General features: G+C 55.3%; 1 protein-coding gene across 7 annotated transcripts in view; it reads right to left on the reverse strand.

Moving 5' to 3' along the window:
• Positions 1-721: 721 nt before the first annotated feature.
• Positions 722-26,093, reverse strand: part of CRTC1 (CREB regulated transcription coactivator 1) — a 55,872-nt gene continuing 30,500 nt past the window's right edge. Inside the window, exons 3-16 of one of the 7 annotated variants that reach the window (XM_037028917.1) lie at positions 25,319-25,366; positions 23,759-23,896; positions 22,681-22,742; positions 20,667-20,761; positions 18,659-18,744; positions 16,917-16,957; positions 16,245-16,465; positions 11,398-11,531; positions 9,132-9,284; positions 8,973-9,023; positions 6,805-6,909; positions 3,518-3,604; positions 2,824-3,004; positions 722-1,569 (exon numbers count right to left, since the gene is read on the reverse strand). In XM_037028917.1, the coding sequence (XP_036884812.1) occupies positions 1,358-1,569; positions 2,824-3,004; positions 3,518-3,604; positions 6,805-6,909; positions 8,973-9,023; positions 9,132-9,284; positions 11,398-11,531; positions 16,245-16,465; positions 16,917-16,957; positions 18,659-18,744; positions 20,667-20,761; positions 22,681-22,742; positions 23,759-23,896; positions 25,319-25,366 (1,614 nt within the window). In that variant the 3' untranslated portion in view covers positions 722-1,357. Of the gene's footprint in view, positions 1,570-2,823; positions 3,005-3,517; positions 3,605-6,804; positions 6,910-8,972; positions 9,285-11,397; positions 11,532-16,244; positions 16,466-16,916; positions 16,958-18,658; positions 18,745-20,666; positions 20,762-22,680; positions 22,743-23,758; positions 23,897-25,318; positions 25,367-26,093 lie in introns of all 7 variants that reach the window. The other 6 variants (XM_037028919.1, XM_037028918.1, XM_037028913.1 and 3 more) reach the window with 6 other exon arrangements.

Raw genomic sequence — 26,093 nt, forward strand, 5'->3', positions numbered from 1 at the left:
GGAGCCACACAAGAAGCAGCCTGAGGGGATGAGTGTTGGTTTTCTCAGGGTGGGGCGGGAGACAGCTTCATCTGTGGCGTCTCGGGGCAGAGGGGCCACAGCTGGGTGCAGGACACACCCTCACTGAGTACTGGTGGGCACCTTCAGCAGAGCCAGGGTCTTCTCGAGACCCTTACTAAGAGCAGTGGCTTCTTCCAGGAGTCCAGTACGTGGCCACAAGCAGAGGCACCTCCAGCCACCCCACACTCTGCCAGAGTCCCCTGCCTGGCACAACCCACCCTCACTGGGCCCGGCAGCCACTCAGCCCTTCAGTTTTGAAATAACTTGAGGTGAAACTAACGAGGCCAGGGTCGCAGCTCAGATGGCAGACTCTTCTAGGCAGCTTTAAACAATGTATAACAGGGTTTCTGGAATAAAAAGATGCTCTCAGGCAAGTGCTGGCTTGAAGTAGTTAGCTACTTTTCTACAGCCAAAACAGAAATAACAAACCAGAAAAAAACAACAAAAAAAATGTAACAAAAACGCCCTGGCCACCCTTGTCTGTAAATAACAGTAACAGTGGCCACAGTGCAGAGAAAGAAAGAGGAAAGCAAGTCCTAACACCTCCCAGAAATGACCTGACTCCACATGTTCCCTGGCAGGCCCTGTCATCCTGGCCAGGGGCTCCCGAGCAGAGGCAGCCCCAGAGGGACCTGGAGTGGGGGGCAGGAGTGGGGGGACCTGGAGTGGGGGGCAGGCAAGGCAGGAGGGGGCTGGGAAGATCTAGCTGTTCAGTTTATACCTTTGTGTCCACCCCCATGGGAAGGGCTCTAGCATCCTGTGTGCTCAGAAATATAAAAGAAAGCAATCAAAATAGTGTTTATTTCGAGCTGGGTCTGTCCTTCTCTCTGGCGCCCTCTCCCTTTGGCGGGTGGGGTGGGGCTGGCTCTCTACCTAACCATGACCTGGTGGTGGCAGGTGTCGGCAGAACCCGGGACAAAGGAAGGCAGTGAGAGCTGGACAACAGTCAGAAATGCACACCCGCCCACTACAGCATGGACCAGATCCTGGCGCCCCCAGGCCTGTGGCCCTGCCCAACACGCTTTCTGCATCTTGTAGGAACTGATGGCTCAGGGTCTGGGGTGGGAGGAGAGAGTGCTCGCAGGAAGAGTCCAAGGAGGCAGCTCACAGCCTCCCATGGGAGAGGAACAGCCGAGGGGGGTGGGGGGTGCTTGGCGGCATTGCAAGCTCAGAATCACAAGCTCGGCCGTTTGCAGGGACAGTGTGTGCAGTCCCTGGGCTCAGAGAGACTCCGTTGGGACCACTGACCGGCGGGGTGACGGAGCCGGGGCTGGGTGACAGAGTGCTGGGACTGCACTCACAGACGGTCCATCCGGAAGGTGTCCTCGGTGGCTGGGTCGGCGAGGACCATGTCAGGGTCGTTGAGCATGTGCAGTCCATCCAGGGTCAGGGGGTCAATCTTGAGTTCGTCCAGGGGAAACTGGCTGTCAGAGTCGAAGCTGACATCGCCGACCCCGGCCAGTGTGCTGGTAAGTTCTTTAGAGAGGCTGGGAGGGGACTCCCCTGTCACTGGAGGGAGGGGTGACACAAAAGTCAATTCATTCTTCGTTCCCCACCCCTACGCCCAGGGAAGAGGGTTTGGACCACCCCAGGGATGCTCACTAGGTATCTGCCTTCCAGGGCACACTGGCAGTATCTGGGGGTGTTTTCAGTTGTCATGACTGGGGAAGGGGTGCTACTGATGTCATGAGGGTGGAAACCAGGGACAATGCTGAACACTCCACAGTGCACAGGACGGCCGCACCCAGAGAAAGATCCAGCTCCAGACACCATGTCAGAGATGCAGGCTAGGACGTATGCATCAAGGCACCTCCCTTAGGCTTGGAGGAAGTCTGGTTCCTCTATAGAGACCCAGGTTCAAACCTGGACTCCCTCTTCTACTTGTGGGGAGTCCCTGGGCCTCAGTTTCCCCATCTAAAATCAGTATGAAAGTCCCCATCTTTCTGGACTGTTGGGGTCATCGGGAGCACTTGGTCCTCCTCAGGCATCTGAGGCACCCTCAGGGAGAGGAGGAAGTTCTGGGTCTACATATGGGGTTTAGGGCTCAAGGGGCTCTAGGCATAGATCCTCTCCATCCTGAAGATGTGAGTGGGGCCCACCAGGCAGTGTCCCCCTCAATCCTACAAATAGCCCTGGCTTATAAGGAAACTGCTTCCTTCTTCAGTAAAACCCAGAACCTTCGGGAGGAAGCCGGGGGTGGGGGGTAGGGGGGCGGGTGGGAGGGCCTCAGAGGTCTGGGCTCTGTGTTGCATGAAGCAGGACTTCCTCACACAGGCTGTTAACACCCCGCATTCCTCCACCCCCCCCACCCCGTCACTGTGCTCAGGCCACTTGAAGCACTGCGGTGTGTGCAAGCTGTACAGGTCTGTCAGCTGCACAACAGTACCCTGCTCACCCCTGCCCTGGTCACCTACACCCCCAATACACTCAGCTAACAGGGCTCAGGTGTCTGGGTGGCAGGCATGGGACTGGGGGACTGATTCTGTATAGTTCTTGCTCTGAGCACAGAGCACTGTATCCCTGGTGTAGGGTCCAGGTGTGTGTCCCCCTGGCCTGTCTACAGCTAGCCAGTGAGTCAGGGTTGGGGGGTGGTCTGGCCTCCTTGGGGCCACACCAAAGGCAGGAATACCTCAGTCAGTCATGACTCACCCTGCAGGGCAGAGGGTTCTGTCTCCTGCAGGGCCGAGGCCTACGGCAGCTGCCAGCCCTGCAGGAGCACCAGGACTGAGACCCCTGCCCAGGACTCCATGCATGGGGCCTCACCTGTGAGAATGATGTTGGGGATGCTGCTATGGCTGGGATAGCCCAGCTGCTGTGCGTCTGGCAGGCTCCCGTGGCTGCCTGTCAAGCCCATCATGGCCGCCTGCGAGTAGTTGAGTGTAGAGCCTGGGCTGTACAGACTGCTAGAGCTGATGGCAGTCTCCATCATGTTGAACTGTTCCAGCTGGGAGGGGATACAGGGTGTGAGGCTGGCCGCCAAGCACTGGGTGCTTTGAGCTGGCCTGCTTGAGGCTGCCAGGACCACATCCTCTGCAGGACGCCTGGTGCTGTACTCAGGCCCACCCTCAAGGGCTGCCCACGTGAGTCCCTCTGCTCGGGGTATCACCCTCTCCTAACTCTCAGGGCTTGCTAGATGAATGAATAAGTGGATGGATGGATAAATGAATGGATGGGTGAGTGACCGGCTCCAGGCAGTGACCAACCCCTCCTGTGCCTGTACACCTGATTCTGGCCTCCACACAAAGCCAACATGACCTCCCACAAACCCACATGCATGGACCACGCCAAGTGCCAATCTCTGCTGGCGTTCACTGCCACTCGAGGTGCAGATGCCAGGGGAGGCAACGATGGCCCCATGCTCCACTGCCTGGAGACAGGGGGTGGAAGTCAAGCCTGAGGGCGGACAGGGTCCAGGCAAACATTTGCTGGGGGCACTGTGGCCCGGGCGCCTGCTCACCTGGTGGGACAGAGCATTGGCCTGCCTGGCTGCCATCTGCTGCTCATAGTATGAGTCCCCAAACATGCTGCCCAGGTTGGAAGAGTGCTGCAGATAGAAGAGAGGCCTGCTGTCATCACAATCCCCAAGACTGGGGCGGGGGATGGGGGCTGCTGTGGCAGGGGGGGTCTCCCACAGGCTGGTTGAGCCCGCAGGGAGGCCCTGAGACCTCCTAGAGGACGCTCAAGGGAGGGGAGGCCTATGACAGCTATTCCAGGGCTCCCAGGAGGACCCACTCTGAGCTGGTGCTCCCCCGTCTCAGGATGATGGCTTCTTTCCACGGCCTGTTCCTGGGGGGGGGGGCGGGGGACTGCACCGTGACATCTCCCAAAGCACCAACCCCATCTCCTCTCCTTGAGTACACATGAGGGTGACCTCCTTTCTGTCAGACAGAAGAGGAGGGGCTTAGGGATGTGGGTATCAGGAACCCTGCCTGACAGGGCCCAGAGGAAAGAGTGTAACAGGGGCAAAGGCACAAGGTTTTTTAAGTGTTCGGGATTTGATGAGCACTTGGTGACCTTTGTCGGGCTCCCAGGAAGATATGGGACTGGTCAGCAGGCCACGCACATGTGGGTAGGATGGGCACAAACATAGGACAGGCGCTTGGAAAACCCCTCCCCTGTTGGCCCCGGGCTGCCTGCTGCTGAGACCCCAGGGCCCGTGGGCAGGCATATGGCTCCATTACTGCTCGTTCAAGGCTGGCCAGGAAGGGGGCTACTGCTGGGAACGGAGTGGGAAGACAGGGCCTCAGATGTGGTGGGGACACCAGAAGGAGCCTGGAGTCCTTGCCCACTCTGGAGATATGGCCCCAGATGGTGGGATGGATGGAGCCTGACAGGATGCGGAAGGGATATAAGAGGGACAGCTGGTGTGTGGCCAGGCTGCACCCGAAATTCCAGGCCTGGAGAGAGACACCCCAGCCTGGACCCCAAGTGTCTTTTCTGCAGGACAGGGTGGCTCATGGAAGCTGCTGTACCATGGCCATTCCCAGATGTCCCAAGTGATGTATTTAGCATGCATCATCTCAAATATCTCCACAGACCAAATGCCCTGGAACCCTCCCTCTGAGCTCCCTGTTCTAGAAAGGTCCCCATGTGCTCTGATGATGACCAAGGATTGAGTCTTAGGCCTCCATCCCAGCCAGAGCTTGGCCACAAATCCACTGGCTGCTCCAGCTGGTTGGTGGGCTGAGAACAGAAAGGGACAAACAGCTACCTCAGTGGGCAAGGAGGGTCTTGGAAATGAATGTTCTATTTCCAGAGAAGAGTTAAAAATCACCAGCTTCAGGCTGAAGGTTTTGGCTGCGTTTCCCCATAAAGGAGGTGGCAGGTCTGTTCCAGGGCACTTGTTCCTTTCCCTGTGGCTTTAGCCTCAGAAAGGCCCAGCATGCAGAGGGGACCCCAGGCCATGGTTTCTCTTGTGAGGAGGCCATGAAGGTGTGCCAAAAAAGTTTGCTCAGAATTAAACAGGGAGGCAGCATGCACACCTGTACAACTCCAGCTGCCTGAGACCCAATGTGTCTGCTCGAGGCTGGGTGGCATCCCCCTCCCCGGGCCTCTGTGTCCAGGAGAGATGCTCTCTGGGCCATGGAAGCATGGGGGAACCAATGCATCCTGGAGGACCAAACCTGCAGAGGGTAGTCAGGTCTGCCCTCTGCCTGGTACTTGTTGCCCCTCTAAGCTGCTGTCTCTGGTTCCGTCAGACAGCCTGATGGCTCCATCCTCACACCTGAATGAGCAGCCTGCATCCCTCATGAGCACATGACGGATGGACAGATGTACCAACACACAGACCGGGGCTTGACATGACAGGAACACGCTCTCTGCCCAGGATGGACCACTTTGGTTCAGGCAAATCTCTCCTGAAAGAAATCTGCTTGACCCTAAATGCCTGTCCTGCTTCAAACTGGAGGGATGTTATTCAGGGACTGGCCCTGGGAAGGGCTGCCCATCTGGGACAGGCCCCAGCTGCTTGCCCTGCCAGGATCAGCTTCTCTAGCCTGCTGTGTCCCACAGCACCGCACAACGAGACCACCTTTGCGGAGCTCTGAGAGCTCAGAGCTACTGTGGATGGACTGAGTATTCAGGCACTAGGCTGGGCCCTGGCATGTCCCAAGCTTACTGACGCTTGCCTTCCCTGCCTGCCTACAGAGCAGGAGGCGGCACCCCAGTGGTTCCAGCAGGATCCCTAGCGGCTGTGGTGGCAGAGGAAGCACCTGGGGAGGGCCTCTTCTGTAGCAGACGGAGCCTTGAGTCCTCTTTGAGCAGATGCCTACTGTCCCAACACAAAGAACCGGGCTTGGGGTACATGTCTGAGAGCTGGGGAGGTGGGGACAAAGGAGCCCAATGTCTTTCCTGTCAGGTCCTATCTGGAGCACTTCTCCATGCTCTAAGTAGGAAGTAAAACCCTATTTCCCCTTCGTCAAAAATGAGGCCTCAGAGCCTGGGGCACTGCAGGGGATCCTAGCGGTTTCTCAGCTTGGTGACCTTTTGGAGACTGAGAGACTGCTTCTAGAGTAAGATGTTTCAGGCCCAGATGTCAGTGTTTTGGGCACCCCTTCTTCTTTGATGGAACTTTCCATCCTGAATGGAATGTGGCTATGACCGAGCTGGGTATGTGAAGTCAGAGACTGGGGCCCAGATGTGCCGGGCATGGGGAGGAAACCTGCATCTGATGGTCGTTGTCAAGCCCTAACTGTGGCCTAGAGCCTGGGGTCAGCCTCAGTCTCATCTGTGGGAGGGGGACAAGGACCCAACAGGCTGCTGTGCTGTTTAGAGAAACTTCCTAGGGGACACACCTTCCAATGGGATATAAGAGACTGAAGGAGGCTGAAGAGTCAGTGCCCCAACCACAGTGGGCTGCCACCTCAGCTGTGCCCCAAAGCAAGGGAAACACCCCCCACTTCAAAAGCCTTAAGGTACCAGGCTTCAGGGTGGGCAGATGCAGGTGGGGACATGTGCACAGGCTGTTGGATGAGCATTTGAGGCACACTCAGGGCTGTTCCCAGTCACTGAATGAGGAGCTGGGGGGTGGCTGACCCTAAGATCATTAACAGGAGTAAAGTGCCAACCACCCCCAGCCAGAGCCTTGCACAGACCAGAGGAGCAGCGGGAACGAGGGGCAGCGCCTTATCCTCCCAGCCCTGTGGAGCGGACAAGATGAGATGAAGTGAGGCACAAGGCACAAATGGTAGGCAGGGGCACAGGGGTGCAAGGCAAGGCTGGGGCGTGGGTGATGGCATCCCTTACTTGTGGGGAGCTCCCAGGGGAGAAGCCTTGATTGGAGACGGGTGAGGTGGGAGACTGGTTGGCTGGGGTGCCAGCACTAGTGCGGTACTGCTGCAGAGCCGGGGCCTGCAACAACAGACGGGTCAGGATGCAGAGGCCCCAGCCCAGCTCCCCACTGAGCCCCCACAGGTTCCCACCCCTCAGTGAGCAGGGGACCTGGGCCCAGAGCCCAGGGCCCCATGGAGACCTGCCTCCATACCCAGCTCCAAGGTGTGGGGGCTGTAGTCAGAGAACCTGCAAATCAGCCTCATGGAGTTGCTCTGGAGGGCTGTGGAGGAGTAAGGGAGGGGTCTACCTCAACTTAGCAGGCTTCAAAGCACCCACACCCCATACATATGCACACACCCACATACATGTACACCCATGCACTCACAGGCAGGGATGGCCCAGGGCTGGGCAGGCAGGCACTGCCTTTTGCTTCTGACTCTGGGTGGGCCCCGGGCATGTCCCGCACACCTCAAGGTGGTAGCACTGATAGCAGGGCTCTCAGCATCAAGGAGTCACTATCATTGGCCTGGCTTAAAACAAGCCGGATGAGGCCATGCTATTCAGAGACCTCAGAAAACTAGCCACTTCCTTGTTCAAAGGCAGAGGGCCCTGGTTTTTCATCTGGCCCTGGATTTAAACCCTGCCTGACCTCTCTAAGTCTGCTGTTCACTGAGGTCCAGGCAGCCAGCCCAGGGCCCCATAAGTGCTCAGTCTTCTCCGTTTCCTCAGGGGCCTGTTCTGAGCAGTGTGTGAAGGGGCCTGATCCTGGGAGGGGCATGGGAACTCAATGAACAGGGTGTGTGTGGCACCAGTGTGGTCACTTGCTGAAGATGCTCTCCCTGCCTGGGAGAGTCTGCAGAAACTCCGGAGGAGGCTGCCTGTGCCCCAAGGGAGTCAGAGACAGCAGTCCCTGGATGGTGCCGGGCAATGTACTTCCTGCTCCGGGAGCCGGGGGAGGAGCTATGTGTATACCTGGCTCAAATACCTAGGCCCCCAACGTCCATCCAGCTTCAAAGCCAGGCCCTACAGCAGGAGGGTGTTAGGGAACTGGGTGCCCAGGCTAGCCCCAGCATCAGAGCTGCCCCTACACCTGCTGTGTTAATGCCGAAGGAAAGGCTTGGACACTTTCCTGTGTGGGTGTGCCTGCCCACCCACGGGCTGGAACAGCTTGGAAACATGGGTCTCTACCGTTAGGGCACTGCCTGCCCCATCAGCTCAGGGGGTCTATTCTTTGCAGAGCATATGCTGTTCTGAAGGCATTTGTCCTGTGGCGGTAGCTGAGGTTCAGTGGAGAGGGCACTGTGCTCCACACATGGGTCTCTGCTCCACTGGATGTGACTAAACGTAGCAATGACCATGCCCTTCCCACCAGGGTCTGAACAGTCAAGAGGGTTTAGGACTGCAGGGGAAGAACCTAGCACTTGTTACCTGAGCCCAGCTCAGGTAGGTCTGAGCTGCAGTCCCTGGCCTGGGCAGGGGGTCCCATGGTTTGAGCCACAACACCCCCCAGCCCAGCCCAGGAAAGTGGGTCCCACGGTCTGAGCCCTGGGCCTCAGGTACAGGGTCCTGTTCTATAATGGAGCTATAGCCCCCAGTGCAGGCAGGGGTCGGGGGTGGGTCTCAGGGACCGAGGTGAAGCCCTCGGCTCAGGCACTGTGCTGTATCTCCTTCTCCCCTCCAAATTCACCTCTATCTTCTCTGGCTCCCAGATGTCCATTCCCCAGGCCCTGAGAGCTCTCCCTGACTCCAGGGAAGACCCTTTTTGGATAGAAAGGGTGGGGAGCAGGTATCAAGGGCCATAGGGGCTGACTTGGCAGTCACACATGAGTAGCCCATATTGGGTAAAGTTCAGGGCACTGACCCTTGCTTGTGCCTTAGTTTCCCCCATATGTACATGAGGTGACAACCTTGGCTTGAGAATTCCAGGCAGAAACTCCAGTGGGCACCCAGCTCCCAGTAGTGTCTGTCTGCTTCAGCCCCAAATCCTGCTAAACTGGCCTCCAAGTAGAGCCCTGAAACAGCTGCAGATGTAGCTGGGTGCCTGACTATCCTTGGGTGCTGGGCACCCAACTATCCCACAGTCCCAGGCTCCTCCTGCATGACCCCAGAGCCAGGCCCCTAGGACCCTGTCCCAGGCTTACCGAGGCAATGTCGATCCCCATTGGCGGCTGGCCTGGGTTGTCTGGGGGGGGCTGGGGGAGAGAGGACGGTACCGTGACCGTGAGCGGAGGCAGCTGGGGCCCCCGTGTCAGGCTGGAGCTTGGCATCAGAGGGCTGCCTGGGGGGAGGCCAACGGGCACCTGGGGAGGTGGTGGAGGTGGCTGCTGCTGAGATGCAGGTGGTGGGGGTGGCGGGGGCTGGGGCTGCGGTGGAGTCGACTGCTGGGAGCCTGCCTGGGTGAAGAAGGCGTAGGGCAGCTGCTGCTCCAGAGACAGGGCGTCCATGGCCATGGTCTGTGGGAAGAGTAGGGCATCAGGCTCAGATGTCAGCAGTGGGCCCCAGGGGGCTCCCACAGCCTGGCAAGCTCAGCGATATGATGGATGAGCAAAGGGATGTCCATACACTGGATCTGGGATGCACAAGCCTAGAGAGGGCCTGGCCCAGGGTCATGAAGGTCAGGCTACAGCGGGAGAGGACTTGGGCATCTGATGCAGCTGGCTACACCCTGCACCTAACCAGCCTTTCTTTCACCCTCGCCAACCCAAGAAATGGCACAACCTTCTGCACTCACTCAGGCTCAGAAAGTGCTGGCCTCTCTGAGCTGAAGTTCCCCCACCGCAGCCAGGCACCAGGTATGACACTCCAGTAGCTTAATGGGTGGCTAGTGCCTAGCTCCCTGGTGGGGGAAGGGACCTCCCCACCACCACCTTGCAGCCTGGCCCACCTGGGGAGGTCAGACAGGGTACTGGTGAGGAAGGCACTGATGTAGCCACTTGGTGATGACAAGCTCAAACCTCCTCAGAGTTGGAAAAAGGAAAACAAGCAGAAGAAGTTTCCAACCATTATGAGCCTGTGGGGAGAGTCCCTGGAACAGGCTGGACTTCTGACCTGTGTTGGAGGAGGCAGTACAGGCCTTAGAGCTTAGCAGATGCCTAACCTCTAACAAGCGGTTAGTTAGTGATCACAAAGTACTTTCCAGAAAGGGAAAGCAAGCCTAAGAGACTAGGGGTGGGGAGAAGGGGCAGGGGTCACAGATAGAGAGAGTGATGACACAGCTGCCAGAAGCCACCATGGCTCTGTCTGCATCCTGAGCTGAACAAGACCACTGCACAAGCAGACACGGAGGGGAACCTGGCCTGGAACAGGCTTCGAAACGTATGAAGGAATGGCCTGATTTTGTTGTAAGTGGATGATTCCATCAAGGTTATGTTAAAAGAAAAAAAAGAGGTAAAATATGTCAGGGATTTTTAAAAAATAGACAAAATGGACAAATTCCTAGAAACACACCAATTACCAAAACTGACCCAAGAAAAAACAGAAAATCTGAGTAGACCTATATCAAGTAAGGATGTTGAATTAGTAATCACAAACCTCCCAGTAAACATGAAAGCCTGGACCTGGGTGGCTTCACTCATAAACTCTAGCAAACATTAGAAGAATTACCACCACCCTGACTGGGGTAGTTCAGTGGGCTGCGTGTTTCCCCACAACCTGAAAGGTCGCTGGTTTAATTCCCTGTCAGGGCACATGTCTGGGTTGTGAGCCAGGTCCCCAGCTGCAGACGTGCAAACTGGTTGATGTTTCTCTCCCTCTCCCTTACCTCTCTCTAAAAACAAATAAATAAAATCTTTAACAACAGAAAGAAAGAACACCCATTCTTCTCAAACTCTTTCAAAAAACAGAGGAGAGAATGCTTCCTAACTCATTCTTTGAGCCTCAGTTAACTAAGTGGACAAGAGAAGAATCAAATTACTGAAATCAGAATTGAAAGTGGGGACATTACTACCAACTGTACCGAAATAAAGGATTATGAGAGAGTGCTATTACTATGAACAGCTGTACACCAGCTCACTGCGTGACCTAAATGAAACAGACCAATTCCCAGGCACACACAACCACCAAAAAAGCAGATGAAGCAAAATTACAGTAAATTGAAAAAGAAAACTGGCTAAAATTTTATTTTGGCCCTGATCAGGTAGTTCAGTTAGCTAGAACATCATCCCCATACACCAAGGCTGAGGATTCAATCCTAGGTCAGGGCATATGCAAGAATCAACCAATGAATGCATAAATAGAACAGCAAGTCAATGTTTCTCTCTCTCTCAAAATCAATCAATACATTTTTTAAAGTAAAAATAAGTAAAATTTTGTTTTGGAAAATTCCAATTAGACCCCAAAGAAGAGAATAATGAAGTATGCTCACTCATACCACAAGAGCTAACGTCAGAGAACAGCCCGTGATGGCAGAGGGGGTTCCAAACCACTGATCAATGCATTTCCCATGTATTTGAAAAGTTGACAAAAAGCCAAAAATGCTGGGCTGTTTCTATGGTCCCTCTGGAAGGAATAGGAGGCCTCCTAGAGAGGCAGAGCTGGGATGCCCCCCACCCCACTGTGCCCTCGCACCTGAGTGATGGGTGACAGGGGGGAGAGGGTGGGTGACACCTGCTGGGCCTGCTGCCGACGTGCTTCCGAGCTCAGGGACAGAGGGCTGACACCGGCCGGACGGTGCTGTGGTGAGGAGCCTGGAGTACTCATCCCTGGAAGAAAGGAAGGGTGAGCATGACTCCAGCCTCCAAAGGGCCACTCACACACTCACAAGTCACTACTGGGGACAGCTCAATCGCTAAGACAGAAGCCAGTGGGCATGTCCTGATTGTCAAACTCAGGGTACCTTCCTCCTCCAAGGTCCTGCTACCCTGACCTTTGGGCCCCCAGCTCTGTGTGGTCTCTATTCTCCTTCTAGAATCCCATGAGGACCAACACTGTCCATGCTGATCCTGTCATCCCTTCAGGAGGGGTGTGTACTGCAGGCCCTACCAGGGAGAACTCTGCCTCTGGGCTGCCACACTATTGCCCCTGGATGGATATGTCACCAGGCTGGTCTAACGAGAGACCCTGCCCTGGGACTTTTGATGGAACTTTAAGAGAGCCCAGAGCTGTGTGTGTGTGTGTGTGAGAGGGGATCCTTTGGCTGGAACAGGATCAGTGGAAGCATGAGGTGGGAGAGACGGCACCTAAGCCCTGGATGTAGCTACACGGGCATTTCTTCTCTTCTAGAGACAACTGATCTTTTTCTCCTAAACTGGCTTGGGTTTTGGTTAGCTTCAAGCAAGTCAGTCCCGCCTGACACTGTTTCCTCTTGATCTCCATTCAATGCACATGCCCCTTTCTATAACTGCTCCTTTGGCCAGATCTCCTCTCAGCCCTGGACCTGTGTAGCCAGAAGCTGTTCTATGCCCCATCCCACTTCCATGTCCTTTTCCCCCCACCTGTGTATTCTCCATGCTAAAGTATCAACCTCGCTGGGATGCCTAACCTAGAAACTCAGTTATTTTTTATCTTCTTCCCAAACCCTCATTTGTGATGAAGCTCCTGCCAGGAACTCAACATTGTCCCTCCCCTCCCCTTGGGCTCCTCCCCCAGCAATCTGATCCCTGGATACATCTGTTGTGAAGGAGCTCAGTGAGGTCAGGTTCAGTGTGGCAGCAGTTGAGGCCTGTTGGGTTATCCTAGGGCACTGTGCCAGGGAGGCAACAGGCCTCCTGATGCCAGGAAGAGCCCCGAGGGCCTGGCTAATCCCCCAGACTCTGTTTCCTTGTCTTTGAGGTGGAAATGGTATCAGCCACCCTTGCCAGTTAACTGTGAGGCTTTAATGAGGTTGTGAGCCAGCTCTGGAGAGTCTGGCCCACAGGCAAGGCCACTGAAGGTGCCTAACTCACCCAGGAGAGCTGGCCCATCCTGCCAAGGGCACCAGATCAACCTTGTTCTAGCAGGTACAATGACAGGTTCATAGGCTAGGGGGCTGCACCCAGCATGCACTGAGGGAGATGACAGGCAGCCTTCTCTCTGCCCAGGGCAGCTGCTCGCTGCGTCATCCATGTGAGGCAAGCTCGGTCACGCCTGCACTTCCCCTTGGATGCCCTGGTGGCTCATCTTGGCTGAGCACTGCGGGGGGGGGCTGTTGCTGTTGACTGCTCCCGAGGTACAGCCCAGGGATCCAATTTCCGCACAGACTGTGGGCCTGAGAATCAGGCTGCTTTTGACAGAGCGATGCCAAGGGAGGCACATTCAAGAGGCCTGGACAGGAGTCCAGGAGACACCTGGACTCTTGGAGTGGGTGCCCTGGGCTGTTCCCTCTTCTTCTCTAAGCATTCAATACTTCATAGGTCCAGCAGACTGAGGAACATGTGACATCCAGAAAGCCGATGTCAGGGTTCAGTAAGTAGCAGAGTCAAATGCCAGGGGTAAGAGGAACAGTGGGGTGACAGGGACAGGTAGGACTGTGGCAAATAGGAGTGTTCTGGCCCATCTTGAGCATAGGACCTTGACCCACTGCTGTTAGGCCTCCTGATTCAAGAGAAGCCAGTAATCCAGATTTTTACATGCACTCTCCTGATGTTTAAGTGTCTATTCAAAGCATCACGCACACAGTTGTGGGCCAGACAAAATACACCATTGGGCTGAATTTGGCACTTGGGCTGCCAGCTTCTAACATCTGCCCTGAATACAAAGGCATTTTTGAATCCCCTGTTGGAATTGCAGAGTGAGCTCCTGGCCTCACATGGGAGCCAGGAGGGTGGACGAATGCCTTGCTGTTGAATTCGTTTTGGCAACCTGGATCACCTTTGGGAAAAGGAGCGGGGCCAGCTGGAAGAGAAGTCTGGGCAGGCAGGGAGAGCTGCCAGGGGAGGATGGGCCAGGTGGCAGGGGCCTGGCCTAAGGCACGTAAGCCCAGAGTGTGGGGGCAGCCAGGTGCAGAGCATTGACAGGAAGGAGGACCCAGGACTGTTGTCCTCCCAGGTCCCAGTGGACCGTCAGGGAAACGACTCCAGCAAATGTGGAAGGGGACAAGAGGAGCTGCTTTCTCCCTGGTGGGAAGGCCTCTTCCTCCTCTAAGGCTCACGTTCTGACTGGTGGGAGGGCTGGATGGGAGAACAATTTCCATGTGTGCCAGAGGCTGAGGCTCAGCTTGATTTAAAATGTGCCTGGAAAATGAAGCCCCTGCCAAGTGAGCTGCTGGTACGGCAGGTTAGGAAACAACCCCACACATGTCAGATATCACCGGCAGATACTGGAGATGGGTGGTTGGGGCCTGGCCCCCCACACCTCAGAGTCCCCTCCCACTTGCCCCCCAACTCGGGGTCTGCAGCTCTTATACATGCTTGTTTTCCTGAGCTTGTTTAGACTGTTCAGGTTAGAAGTACACAGCTCCTGGTGGGTGCTGGGGGGCTGGCCAAGGACCCTTGGGTGGAGGGGGTGATGATCTGGAGGCCGGAGTCAGAAGTGTGGAAAAAATGGGGCCAGGAAACTGCAATGTCAGCACCAGCCAGGGAAAGGTGGGAGGCACCAGCCCCAGAACTGACCTTCCAATTTCTTCCTTTGCACAGGCCAATGCCTGCACTGCAGCCCACTGGTCTCTAGGGGTCATGGGTCTCAGGCTTCTCTGAATCTGCCCATTTGTACTTGGGTCCTCCCTGAGGGGCACAGCCAGGCTGATGAGACTTAACCCTCTGCTCCGTTGTTAAGTCTGGATGGGCACAGGGCCAGGAATGTTGTAGAAAGAACACAACCACAACATCGTCAGGCTGAAGTCCCAGTCCTCTCTTCACTGTCTGGCCTCCATCGACTTGTCTAACTGGGAACATGGCACTGTCCTCAACACACCTCATCTTTCCAGCCCATGTGGGCACCAGAGCCAGGACTGACTCTCCTCCACTGCCCAAATCAACCAGGCTCCCAAGCCAGCCAGTTTCCCCTGGAAATCTCTCTGCAGAGTGTCTGATGGGGCCCTGCCCTGATCCAGGTGCTGCCTGCCCCCTAAAAGCCTGTTCTCCCAGGACGGCAACAAATGTGACTTTAAGCATGTAATTCTCTCAGAAAACACTGCGTGGCACTGCCTGCTACACTCGAAGTGATAAATGGGTGAGCACTGGCCATTCTGTGGCCCTGGGCAGGACAGAGACTACACGATGTAGTGCTCTCACTCACCACCAGGTCCTGATACCTGTGGGCTCACAGAGGGGCCCTCCCAACCCCTCCTGTCTGTCCCACCACTAGGACTGCTGGGGAACACCCTATCTCCTCCCTGAATGCAAAGCCACACACCCCACAGTTAACTCGGGGCAGAGGTCACAGTGGGGTTGCAGGAGAGGCCCAGCCCAGGGTACAGGTGAGAGCAAAGTAGTAACTTGAGATGTGTACAGAAAAGCAAGTTTGTGTGAGAGTCTGGGTGGAAGGTGTGGGCAGAAGCCACGAGGCCTCACTGAGGGGAGGAGGTGTGAACAGAGATGGGACAGGTGAGGGGGCCCCCCCTGCTGCCTAGAGGAAGGAGAGGACTGAACAGAGATGGGACAGGTGAGGGCCCCCCCCACCCCCCGCTGCTTAGAGGAAGGAGAGGACCATGGGAGAGGAAGAGCACATGTGAAGGCCCCAAGGTGAGCTAATCAGCTGGAGAGGAGAGGTGCAGGGGGTGGGTGATAAGGGGCTATGCAAGGTTCCAAGCAGAGGGTCTTGGGCTGACAGCTGTTCTGGGTAGAGAAGGGGTGGGGACTAGGTAGAGAGGGTGGCAGCAGGTTGAGGGCTGTGAAGGCCCAAGGGGCTGCTAGGAGGACCCAAGTTGGGCTGGGTCCTAATGGTGGGGCTAATGAGACATGCCAATGGGGCAGGGTGGGCAAGGGAACAGGCAAATTGAGGAGGACACCTCCAGGTTCCTGGCCTGTGCTGCAGGGGACAGTGCTATTGACCTCTAGGAGGAACAGGGTGAGTGGGGGTGGTGCCAGGAGATACTGAGATGGGCAAGGGCCACAAGGGTCATCCCTGAAGACATGACCAAGGAGAAAGGAGTGTGGAGCCTGGGGAGGGAGTTAGGCTAAAAAGTCCCAAGTATGTATCCACACTCAGCTAAGGGAAGGGAGAGCCTGGCCCACCCCACTCTCTGAAGCCCTAGCACCCCTCGGAGCCACTGTCCCATCCCTGGGGGCACCATGAACCTTCCCACCAGCGTGCATTTTCCCAGGCTGTGCCCTCTGCCTAAACATTGCCCCCCTCCCCGGGGCAGCCTGGTAACACCAAGCCCCCATGCTGGGCTCTGCTCCCACCCTATGCCCAGAATTTTGGAAGTGACCCTGCTCAGTCACTTTGTGTGTGTGTGTACACACACACACACACACACACACACGCGCGCGCGCGTTGTCCTTGCTAGACAGTGAGCTCTGCCAGGGAAGAAAGTGTGCTCACCCTCCCGGCCTTACCCTGGCCAGTGCCACCGATGCCCAGGTGCGTCAGGTTGGCAGTGAGGTTGCCGGTGCTACTGGAACTGCTGAGAGCAGGGAAGGTGGGCTCCTCAGGGTCCAGTGGGGTTGGGAGCGGGGAAGGGAAGTGGATGTTGGTCAGGTCAGGCAGGGAACCCCCAGTGTTGTGAGCGGCAGGGATCAGGGTTGTAGTGTTTTCTTGGTCAGCAGATGGAAAGATGCTAGGAAAAGGCCAGACACAAAGGAATGAGCTCTTGAATTGTGGCTGCCAGTTCCCCAGAAGCTGTAACAGAAGTGGGAAGGGGCTTGCAAAAACACTAACAAAAAAACCCCCTAGCAGGTGCAAAATAACATTCTGTGATTAGATGCTGCTACGCTGCAGAAACAACCATTAGCCCCAACCTCTACTTCCTAAATGGGATCTTAGGAAGCAGCCTACCCCTGCGGGGACAGGAGATGGGTAAGGGTCATCCTGTTGCCTGGGGACAGGGTGTGTCTAAGAGATGGGAACATCTTCCAAAGCAAGCCTTGCTGGGTGGCTGCCAGCAGCTTGGCATCCCTCTTGCCTGGACTTGTAGTAAGCAGCTGGGAATTTGTGGTAGGGAAGATGGGGGTTGTCCAAGCAGCCCCTGGTGGCCATAGGCATGCAGGGCAGGTCCCATTGTGACTTACTTGATTCCAGGGACCTCGCAGGACTTGGGCCTGGACCCTGTCTGAAAGAAAAGACAGCAGAGGCTGACAGCTTCCTCACAGAATAGCTGACCTCCCCAAGAGGGCCTAGTGATGCTCAAGGAGAAGCAAGTTTATGGGGTCCCAGGGAATCTTGCAGATGAAGAATGGCCTTGTGGGATGGTGGGGGTGGGGGGTTGTCCCAGACATGCCCGGAGCAAAACCAAGAGTTAAGCAGAGAGGGTCTCCCTGTGGCCCCTCCGACTTCACTCTGTCTGCCTGCTAAGGCGTGGTCCAGGGCTGATGTGGTGCCTTGTCAGAGCTGGCATCCGGAGGGGATCATGCTGCCTGTTCTTTACATCTCAACCCCTCAGGGCTATGCCCGGGCTGTCAGCTACTAGCTCTGAAGCCAGCCAGCTGGAAACCTGGGTGGCAAGGGCTAACCCCTTATACATTCCTGGAGCAGGGCAGGGACTGTCTCTGCTCAGCATTCGTCTGTCTACCCTTAGAAAGGACATCATATGGGGAGGCCTGAGGGAGTTTGGACTGGTTGCCCTAAACACAAAGAGGCTGCCACTCTGCCTCAAGCTGCCCCTCTTCCTGTGGTGCCCAGAACTGCTACTCCCACGGGGACCTCAGTACTCCACTACTTGAGAACGAGAACTCTGACTGCCCTGCAGGCTGGCTTGGGACAAGTGGTCCCAGGGAAACCCTGTCTGCAATAAGACTGGTTTTTCCTCTAAACTAGAGATGTTATCACCACTGGAGATTTATCTGTAGGCTCCAGGCCAAAACTCCTAGACTCTCCTTCAAAGACAAAGCAGAGAACTCTCTTCCTATGGCAGCAGACATGACAGGACAAAGCCTGGGTGCTGACAGAGGCTCTGCTGTGTCACGTTCCCTAGTTCCTGTCTGCCTCAGGGGCCCTCAGGTAGACACTCCTGCTGATGTGTTCTTTAGGGATTAGCAGACAAGAACGTGGGCTTACTGGGGAGGGCTGGGCCAGCCCGCACACATACCCAGTGAGGGGGGAGCAACTGATGGCAGTGGCTGGGGCGCCTGAGGGGGGCATGTGACCAGCAGACCTTGATGAACTGGGGTGGAAGGAGTTTCTACCAGGCCACCAGCTGCTTAATTCTGGGAGTAAACACTCACTTCATTACTATATTTTTACAAAACACCTTGACAATGACTTTCCAAAAGCATTCCATATAAACAGTATTAAGTATTCACCCATCGTGCCCAAGCTGCCTCAAACAAATCCAATGAAATCCCTATACTGACATCCTCCCAGAGGCATGCAGCATTTTGCCCAGTAGTTAAAGGGGGTCTTGCCAGGATGCTGGGCTCTTCCACCCTCTTCGCACTCCCAGGAGGTCAGGGTATTTCCCCAACACTTGCCACCTTCTCCTTCTTTATGGCAGCCCCATATTCAGGTGTGGGCAGAGCCCGTGATGTTCTTGTCTCACCCCTGTGCAGGGCCCATGCCAATCACCGTACTGTCCAATGTTTGTGTATGTGCTGTAGAAGCAAGCACGGGTTTCATTTAATCCTTTATATGCTTTACAAGTGTAAGAGGCCTGTGTTCATGTTAAACTGGCTGACACAAGGGGTCAAATCTGAGTTAGGGTTTTATTTCACGGAGAATGAGGCTCCCTCAATATGTTCTTTCATCATCTTTGCCCAGCTGTGCTTAAAAAAAGATCAAGAATGAAACCACTTCTGGAAAGCCTATAGGCTCTTACCTTCTTGGTGTCCCATGCTTGCTTAGAAAGGTTCTTGTCTGTGTCTGACGTGGTCTCCTCCATTCCCGGCACTGTTAGCAGTAAGACTGGAGTAGGGTACAGGGAGGAGAGTCAGAAACGGCATCTCCCTACAGCTCCCTGGTGGTACCAGGAGAGCATTTCCCTGACACACAGTGACTTCTGAGGATTGTACTGAAGTAAAAAAGGGTTTCATTTAAAACAAAAAAAAAACTAAAAAAAAAATAAGTCAGGAGCCCCTGTGACTTAAGCTCTGGAATTAAGGACATACATTGACTCAGCCTCCTAACGGGGCCAACTTGGGTCTTGGAGGCCTAGGGCTACAAAGAACAGCTGAGAAATTCTCCCCGCCTCCCTTGAGCAGCCACCGCCCTGTGGACACCTGCCTCTCCCTCCTGGGCCATCAGCACAGTGTCACACCACTCAGTGTCAGCTGGGTTGGCTGGATCCATCATGGTAGCTGTGGGCCCATGAGTTAGTTGCAATGCCAGCCAGCCCTAGAGGAGGGGAGGAGGGGAGGGAAGGTCTGAGAGACTGGATGGCCATCAATTGGGGCCATGAGACCAGCTGCGCCTGAAGTCCCTTTTGTTGGACCTTTTGGTAACAGTGGGATTAAACATTTTCCTGACGGGACCCAATTTCTTCATGCCTGTTGGAGGTCCAGTTTTTCACTGGCAACAGAATCATAATGAACAGGGCCAGATGGGTTAACTCATCCTTTCTGAAACCTGGAGGGGCCAGCCTGGAGGGGGGGGCAGCCACACAAACCCCCAACCCCATCACTATCTGAGCCCCTCCTAGAGGAATAGGGACAAGTGACACATCTTGTCTACCCCAACCCCAAGGCCAAGTAGACTCTGAGCTGTCAGGGATTCAAAGCTTGCAGCTCCCTTCCCCAGTCACAGAGTCCTGCCTATCCCAAAAGCCCTCATTCTTAGGAGATGGCCACCTCAGAGCTGCCTCCCACCCCTGCATAGGGAACGGAAGGGAAATGCCAGGCACTGTGTCCTTGTCACCTCTGAACATTTAGAATCCTGTTATTACAGAGACAGTTCCTTCTGTAATCTCACCCTCACTGCCTGATAAGCGAGGGTCCCAGGAAGATGGAGTGCAAAGAGGGCACCCCCCCATAAGAGGTAAAGTTCTGGTGGACAATCCTTCTACCAGTAGAATCTCCCTGGTGCTTACAGGTTTGCCCAGTGAGCTGCTAATAGAAAGTAAGCATGTGGGCCTTAACTCTACATGATTAATTCTCTGGTTTCAGTGTAATGAGGGAGGTAAGGCCCCTAAGGGGTTTCCTGGGGCTGGCCTCACAGCATCACACTCCCCTCTCTGGATGACGCTGTCCCGGTTTTAAGATGGCATGTGCTCTCCTGGGAGGTCCCAGAGACCCTGCCTGTGCTCATCTCCGAGGAGGGACTGGGGGCCTGGGCACAGACCTGCCAGGCGGCAGGGCTATGTACATGGCCATATTGGAGAGGAGGATCTAGGCAAGAGCTGGGAGAGCACCAGCCCCTTTCTCACCCACCAAGGCCAGGAAGGGCCCAGGGGCTGTGGCAGGAGGGTTCTGAGCAGCAGAACCAGGATGTAGTCCAGTGTGAAGCCCTGGATCAAGCTGCATCAAAAGTTGAACATCTAGCTCTGGTCTGCTCAATGGTGAACCGATAACTGCCCCTTTTGCTTGATCTTGCTGCTGCCTACATTTAAAAGAAAGGCCCCCCAGACTGCATGGCCATGACAAAGCCATGAACAGAAGGCAATGGGTAGTTGCAGGTGTTTTCTCCGCCTAGAAAAACTCCTATACTCTCTTCAAAATCCAACACAAATAGTGCCATCTCTAAAGATTCCCTGGGCCCCTTCTTCTCCCACAGCACCCATTGAGTCTTCCTTTGCAGGTCTGTCCTCCCATGAGCTGTGACCTCTGAGAGCACAGGGGCTACCATTGGACTTGTCTGACCTGAGGAAAGACACCCATGTGCCCGGTCCATACCTCTTTTCTGGTGTGCATCCTGGGACCCGCCCGTAAAGGGCTCTGGCTGGGTAGGTGTCATTGTGCTCTGGTGCAGGGCAGAGTCAGAATTGGTCCTGGGAGAGGAGAAAGACAGTAAGCCCGGGCCCCAGGGGTGGTAAAGGGCAATCCTGGCCCCTGTAATCCACGACATGCCTGATGGGACAAGGCAGAAGTCATAGGTCATTTCTGTGACCTGCTGCATCTCAGCATTGTTCTCAAAAGAACCAGAGGAGTGACTGTGACCATGGTTTTCACGTGCAAAGCCTGTCTGAAGCAGAGCTGTCCCTCTGTAGTAACTTGTCCCTACCTGTCCCTGACCCCTCCCACCCCCACCTGCCTACCCCATGCACTCTCAGTTTTAGGAAAATGACAGAACCTTCCTGCTGAAACCCTCTGGAAAGGGGCCCCAATGGTCCCACAGTGGCCAAGCCTTATTGGGTACTACAAGGCCCTAGCCCATCACTGGGTTCCTTTTGGTGACATACACCAATGAGCAACCCCACCCTCTGGGACACTCAGTTACAAACCAGGTGTGACAGACAGGAAAAGGAGGCAGTGACTTAAGACTCCTAAGAGAAGGCAGCCCCTGGGAGTGAAGGGAGGTATGAGGGAATGGCTAGGGAAAGGATGTTGCTCTAATCAGCCAAAATGCAGCTGGGAACTCCACCCTCTGCCCCAGGGCCAGGGTCACCCAATCTGCTCCCAGCAACAAGCGCCTGGAGGGAGGGGTTCCAAACAGCCTTCAGATGCCCAGCATACTATGGGTGACCAAGGGGAGCTGGGTGGACAGGAAAAAGGCAGGCCCATCAGCACAGCTGGCAATTTGGGGGTGAGAATAGAGCTGCACACACCCAATGGGGATGTCCCAGACACTGAGAGTGCTGTGAAGAAAACTTAGCTAAGGAAGAAGAGCAAATTAAAAAGGACCAGGCTTGGGCCAGCTGAGCAGTGAGGACCAGTAGGGGCCCTATCCCCCTACCAGCTGTGTGTCTTTGAGCAAGTGTCCTGACCTCTCTGTGCTCAATTTCCTATCTCTACAATGGGGAGGATGACAGTACATATTCCATGAAGCTGTGTTTTATATCAGTTAGTGTATGCGACGGTTGAATAGGGCCTGATATATGATAAGTGCTGGGTGGAAATTTAATTATGTTATTGAATTAAATATATTATATATTGTAGTGTATATGTGTATATATATATTTTTTTAAGTTTGCTTACTTTTGGTCTTTTCTTTACTGAAATTACACATATATACATTTTCTGTGTATGATAAAGTATATGTAACATAAAATTTACTAGTTTAATCATTTTAAAAGATTTTTTTTGAGATTTTATTTATTTACTTTTAGAGAGAGGAAGGGAAAGAGAAGAAGAGAGAGAGAGCGCGAAACAGCAAGGTGGGAGAGATACATGAATTAGTTGCTTCTTACATACTCCCAACCAGGGACCTGGCTTATAACCCAGGCATGTACTCTGACTGGGAATCAAACCAGCGACCTTTTGATTTGTATGCCAGCGCTCAATCCACTGAACCACACCAGCCAGGGCCATCTTAGTTGTTTTGAAGTGTGTACTTCTGTGGCATTGAGTGTATTCACATTGGGTGCAACTTGTATTATTGTAGGTATTTATATTTATTATTATCCTAGACCTTTATAAATGATAGTATTATGGGTGTTTTTTTCCTCTTTTAGGTATATTTATTTATTTTCCCAGTCTTCTAGCAATAAATGTATAATACTTTTATAACCACATTTTCATGACCACTTAGCAATGTGGGAAACCACAGCATTAAACGAAAAAAAGCAAGCTATAACACTGACTATCCAATATAATCTCAACTTCACTTAAAAAAGAAAAGAGCTGAAACTCCTGGATAATTAGTTTTGTCATTTCCAAGTGACTACACGTTGGTCTTCCAAGCACAACCAGGATGAAAGTTTGGTTTTGTTTTCAACAAGAGGTCTGGGGCTGGCTCTGGGTCACTGACCTTCTCCAGCTGGTATCCGAGGGTGGTGAGAGGTACACAGTACCATAAGGGCAGCTGTCCGCTTGAGTGTGAGTTAAGGGGATGGTGCTGTTGACTCAGGCCCCACCCTAGTCCCAGAAACCTGGTGGCCAGGCTACTGGGAGTCTGCAAACAGCTGGGGCCGCAGGGCGGGAAGGGGGGCCCTTTCCTTCCTGGCTGTGAGTGGCCCCAGGGGCAGCCCTATCCACCTAGCACTCAGCACTCACCCCCTGCAAGCGCACGTGCGGGCTGCACCCCTTCCAAGAGGGGCCTCAGCCGTGAAACCAGGGCCCACAGGGGCGGCAGGGAGTCTAATTCAGATGACCCAGGTCACAACTCTTAATTCTCGGCTGATGGGCGGATCCTGGGGCCTGAGGGCTCCGTCTGGGACCCAGCTGGTCAGACTCCCCAGCCATAGAAATGAGAACCAGCAAAGAACAGGCTTCTCTCTTCTAGAAAGCAGGGGGTCCCAGAGCAGCACTTAGACTCTGGGGGGGGGGGGGCAGGGCAGGGCTGCCTGGCTGAGCACCAAGAGGTGGCTGAGTTGGGAGGGACTCCTGACCACCTCTCTGCTTGGCTGAGGTGCAGACGGGAGTTTAGTGTGTTCAGATGGAGTCTCCCTTGGATCTGTCTGGGTCTGGCTCAGACCCCTCAGCCCCACTGCCTTGGCTGGTCTGTCCTCCACGTGGCCTTGGGAGAGGTCCACCAACAGGGCCTTGATGTGTGGTCACCCTGCTCACAGCCTTCCTGGGCCCCACTGTCCAGCCGGGAGTCCAAGTGCAATGTGATTCAGTGTCACCTTCCCCAACTCTCACCACAGGCTGCATGCTTCAGTAGCCGCCACCTCTGCATCTTTGTTCCCTATGTCCCTCAGACCCCATGTAGCCACGGGCTCTTCAGCTTGCCTCACTGCCTCCTCTGAGAAGTCCACAGGGAAGTCCACTGGGGAGGCCCTGATCCATCCTCAGAACTGGTAGCTTCATTAGTTAGATGAACTCAGGGTCCTGCTGTCACCAACAGGGCCCAGCCCCCCGACCCAAGTCCTCTGTGCAAAGGATATCTGCCGTCCGTGTTTGTCCACCGACAGGGGCCGGCGGTGTGGGGAGCCGAGCCGGCCACGCTCCCGGTACACTCTGTCTACCAGCCCATGGTGCCGGGTAGTCCGGCTGGTGTCCAGGCCTGAGGACTGGAAGGGTGTCTGGGGGAGGAGTGAGAGCCAGCATAGGGAGAAAGAGAGAAAAAGAGAGAAACCCAAAATGGTTATCAGCTGTGGCCTGCCCCCAGGATCTGATCTTAGGGCCTCCCCCACTGCCGAGACCCTCTCAGCCACCATGAGGCAACCTGGACAGGTTTCCTCCTGTGAACAGCGCCCGGCCTCCGAGCACTATGGCCATGGAGGTGAGCTGCGGACCCCGGGCGCCATGGTGGCAGGCGTGCAGTGAGGCCAACATGCACGGGCCAGGCAGAGCGGCACAAGCTCAGGGCCGATGCCAGCCAGGGTGCCAGGGGTGCAGATGGCCTGAGCAGCACCCTCCCCCACTCAGCCTCACCAGGTGCAGACAGGCCTCCGCCTTCTCTCTCGGGCCTGGCTGGCCTTCCCTTCCCACCTACGTCATCCCCGGAGGGGCTGCCAAGAGACAGCCCGGGGCTTCTAGCCGAGGATGTTGAGGGGCCCACCTGGCCAAGTGCTGGCTCCCTAGAGACTCCTTGTTGAGCCTGGGGCTGTTCTTAACCTAGAGCCTCCAGAGCCCTCCCTTACCATATCCCAGCACCACTACAAGCCAAGCGCAGGTATTTTCTGGGGGCCCTGGCCCATGGTTGGCAGAATAGGGCTTCCTTCTAGCACCTAGGGCTGGCAAGAGACACCTCCAGCCAAGCCCTGATCCTTCTCCAAGCTCTATGCCCCTGGGACCCCCAGGAGCCTGCTCTCTGCCATCCCTGGCACCCTGGGGCTCCTTGCCATCTGACTGCAGTAAGACTGGCAGCCTCAGTCAGTTCTGGACACAGCCTGTCCCCCTGCATGGCCATCTGGTCCTTGGGTCCTCCTGTCTTCTCTGGGAAGTGGGGTAAAAAGTGATTTCCTTCTACCATGGCTGGAAACCTGCTCTTCCCCATGTATCCGAACACCTCGCCTGACATTCAGGGCTGGCTGCTCTTCCAGTGTCTAGGACCCCTGTCTCTCTGACCCACCAAGCAATCTGCCATTTGGGAGATAGCTGTGACTAAGAGAGGGAGGGAACCTTGCCATCCAGCAGGGACACCAGAGGGTAGGGGCCACTCACCTCCTCTTAGATATATGCTTGGAAAGCGGAGGGAAAATCGAGGCGGCTGAAGCAGAGCCAGAGTCAGAGAGATGCTCAGCCAAGCTACAGCCCAGCTCACCAGGCTGCATCTAGGATCTGTGCACACACATGTGCATGTGGTACGGGAACAACCTAGAAGCATTGGTGCGCATGCTTGAATTCTTGGGTTGGGGTCTCTCCACATGACCACACACACTTCTCCAGACATGGGGGTACAGAGCAGATAGGTTTCTGTTTGTCAGACAGACACCTCCCAACAGGCCAGGAGGGCAGCCACGCTGGGGACACCAAAAGCCTCAGCCCGGGGGCTCATTTACCAGAGAGACAGGAGCTGCTGCCAGGGCATCCCCCAGAAATCCGCTGGGCTGGAAATGCAAAGAACCAAGACTCTGAGATGCTCTGACCTCCCCTGGTCCCCTGGAGCCCCAGCAGGCCCCTGCACCCTCAGCCCTAGGGGCTCCACGCTGGCCCACACAGGCAAGCTCAGGGTGTCCAAAGAGACGCCTTCCTCCAGAGAGGAGGGAACAGGAAGACAGAGGAAGGGGAGAGCAGGGGGAGGGGAAAGAACCCCAACTCAGAAGTGCCCTGACGAAAGGTCAGCTTGACAGCCCTAGGCATCCGTTCTAATGAGCAGGCTGTCCAAGGAGGGCCATGCCCCAGGGACCCAAAGCTGAGCTGATCAGACCCTGAGCCAGCCTGGGGGATCCTGGCCAGTGGTCTGCTGCATCCCAGTGGCAGCATCATGGGAAGACTAGTGGATGGGGGGTTACTTGTGTGGGGGCTGAGCTCCTTGAGGGACCAGACCACCTGGCCTATCAGCATGTGAACAGTTATGGCTGTTTCTGGGTGCCTGTCTCAGCAATGGGACAGAAGTGTGGCAGACCATGAACTTGTCCCTATGGAGCAGACACCATGCTTGCTGGGGGTGGCCTGGCTCTCAGCGCCAGCTCCCCAGCCCACCTTGCCTCTGCTTCCACCTGCAGACCAAGGAAAGAGGCTGGCACTGTGCCCAGGTGGTGAGCCTTATCTTCTGCTCTTTATGATAAGGATGTGCATGGCGGCTCTGTGGCCTGCGGGAGCCATGCTACGTGG

The sequence above is a fragment of the Sturnira hondurensis genome, unplaced genomic scaffold (genome assembly GCF_014824575.4).
Source record: "Sturnira hondurensis isolate 20B ecotype Veracruz unplaced genomic scaffold, ASM1482457v3 Scaffold0020119, whole genome shotgun sequence".
Classification (NCBI taxonomy): domain Eukaryota; kingdom Metazoa; phylum Chordata; class Mammalia; order Chiroptera; family Phyllostomidae; genus Sturnira; species Sturnira hondurensis.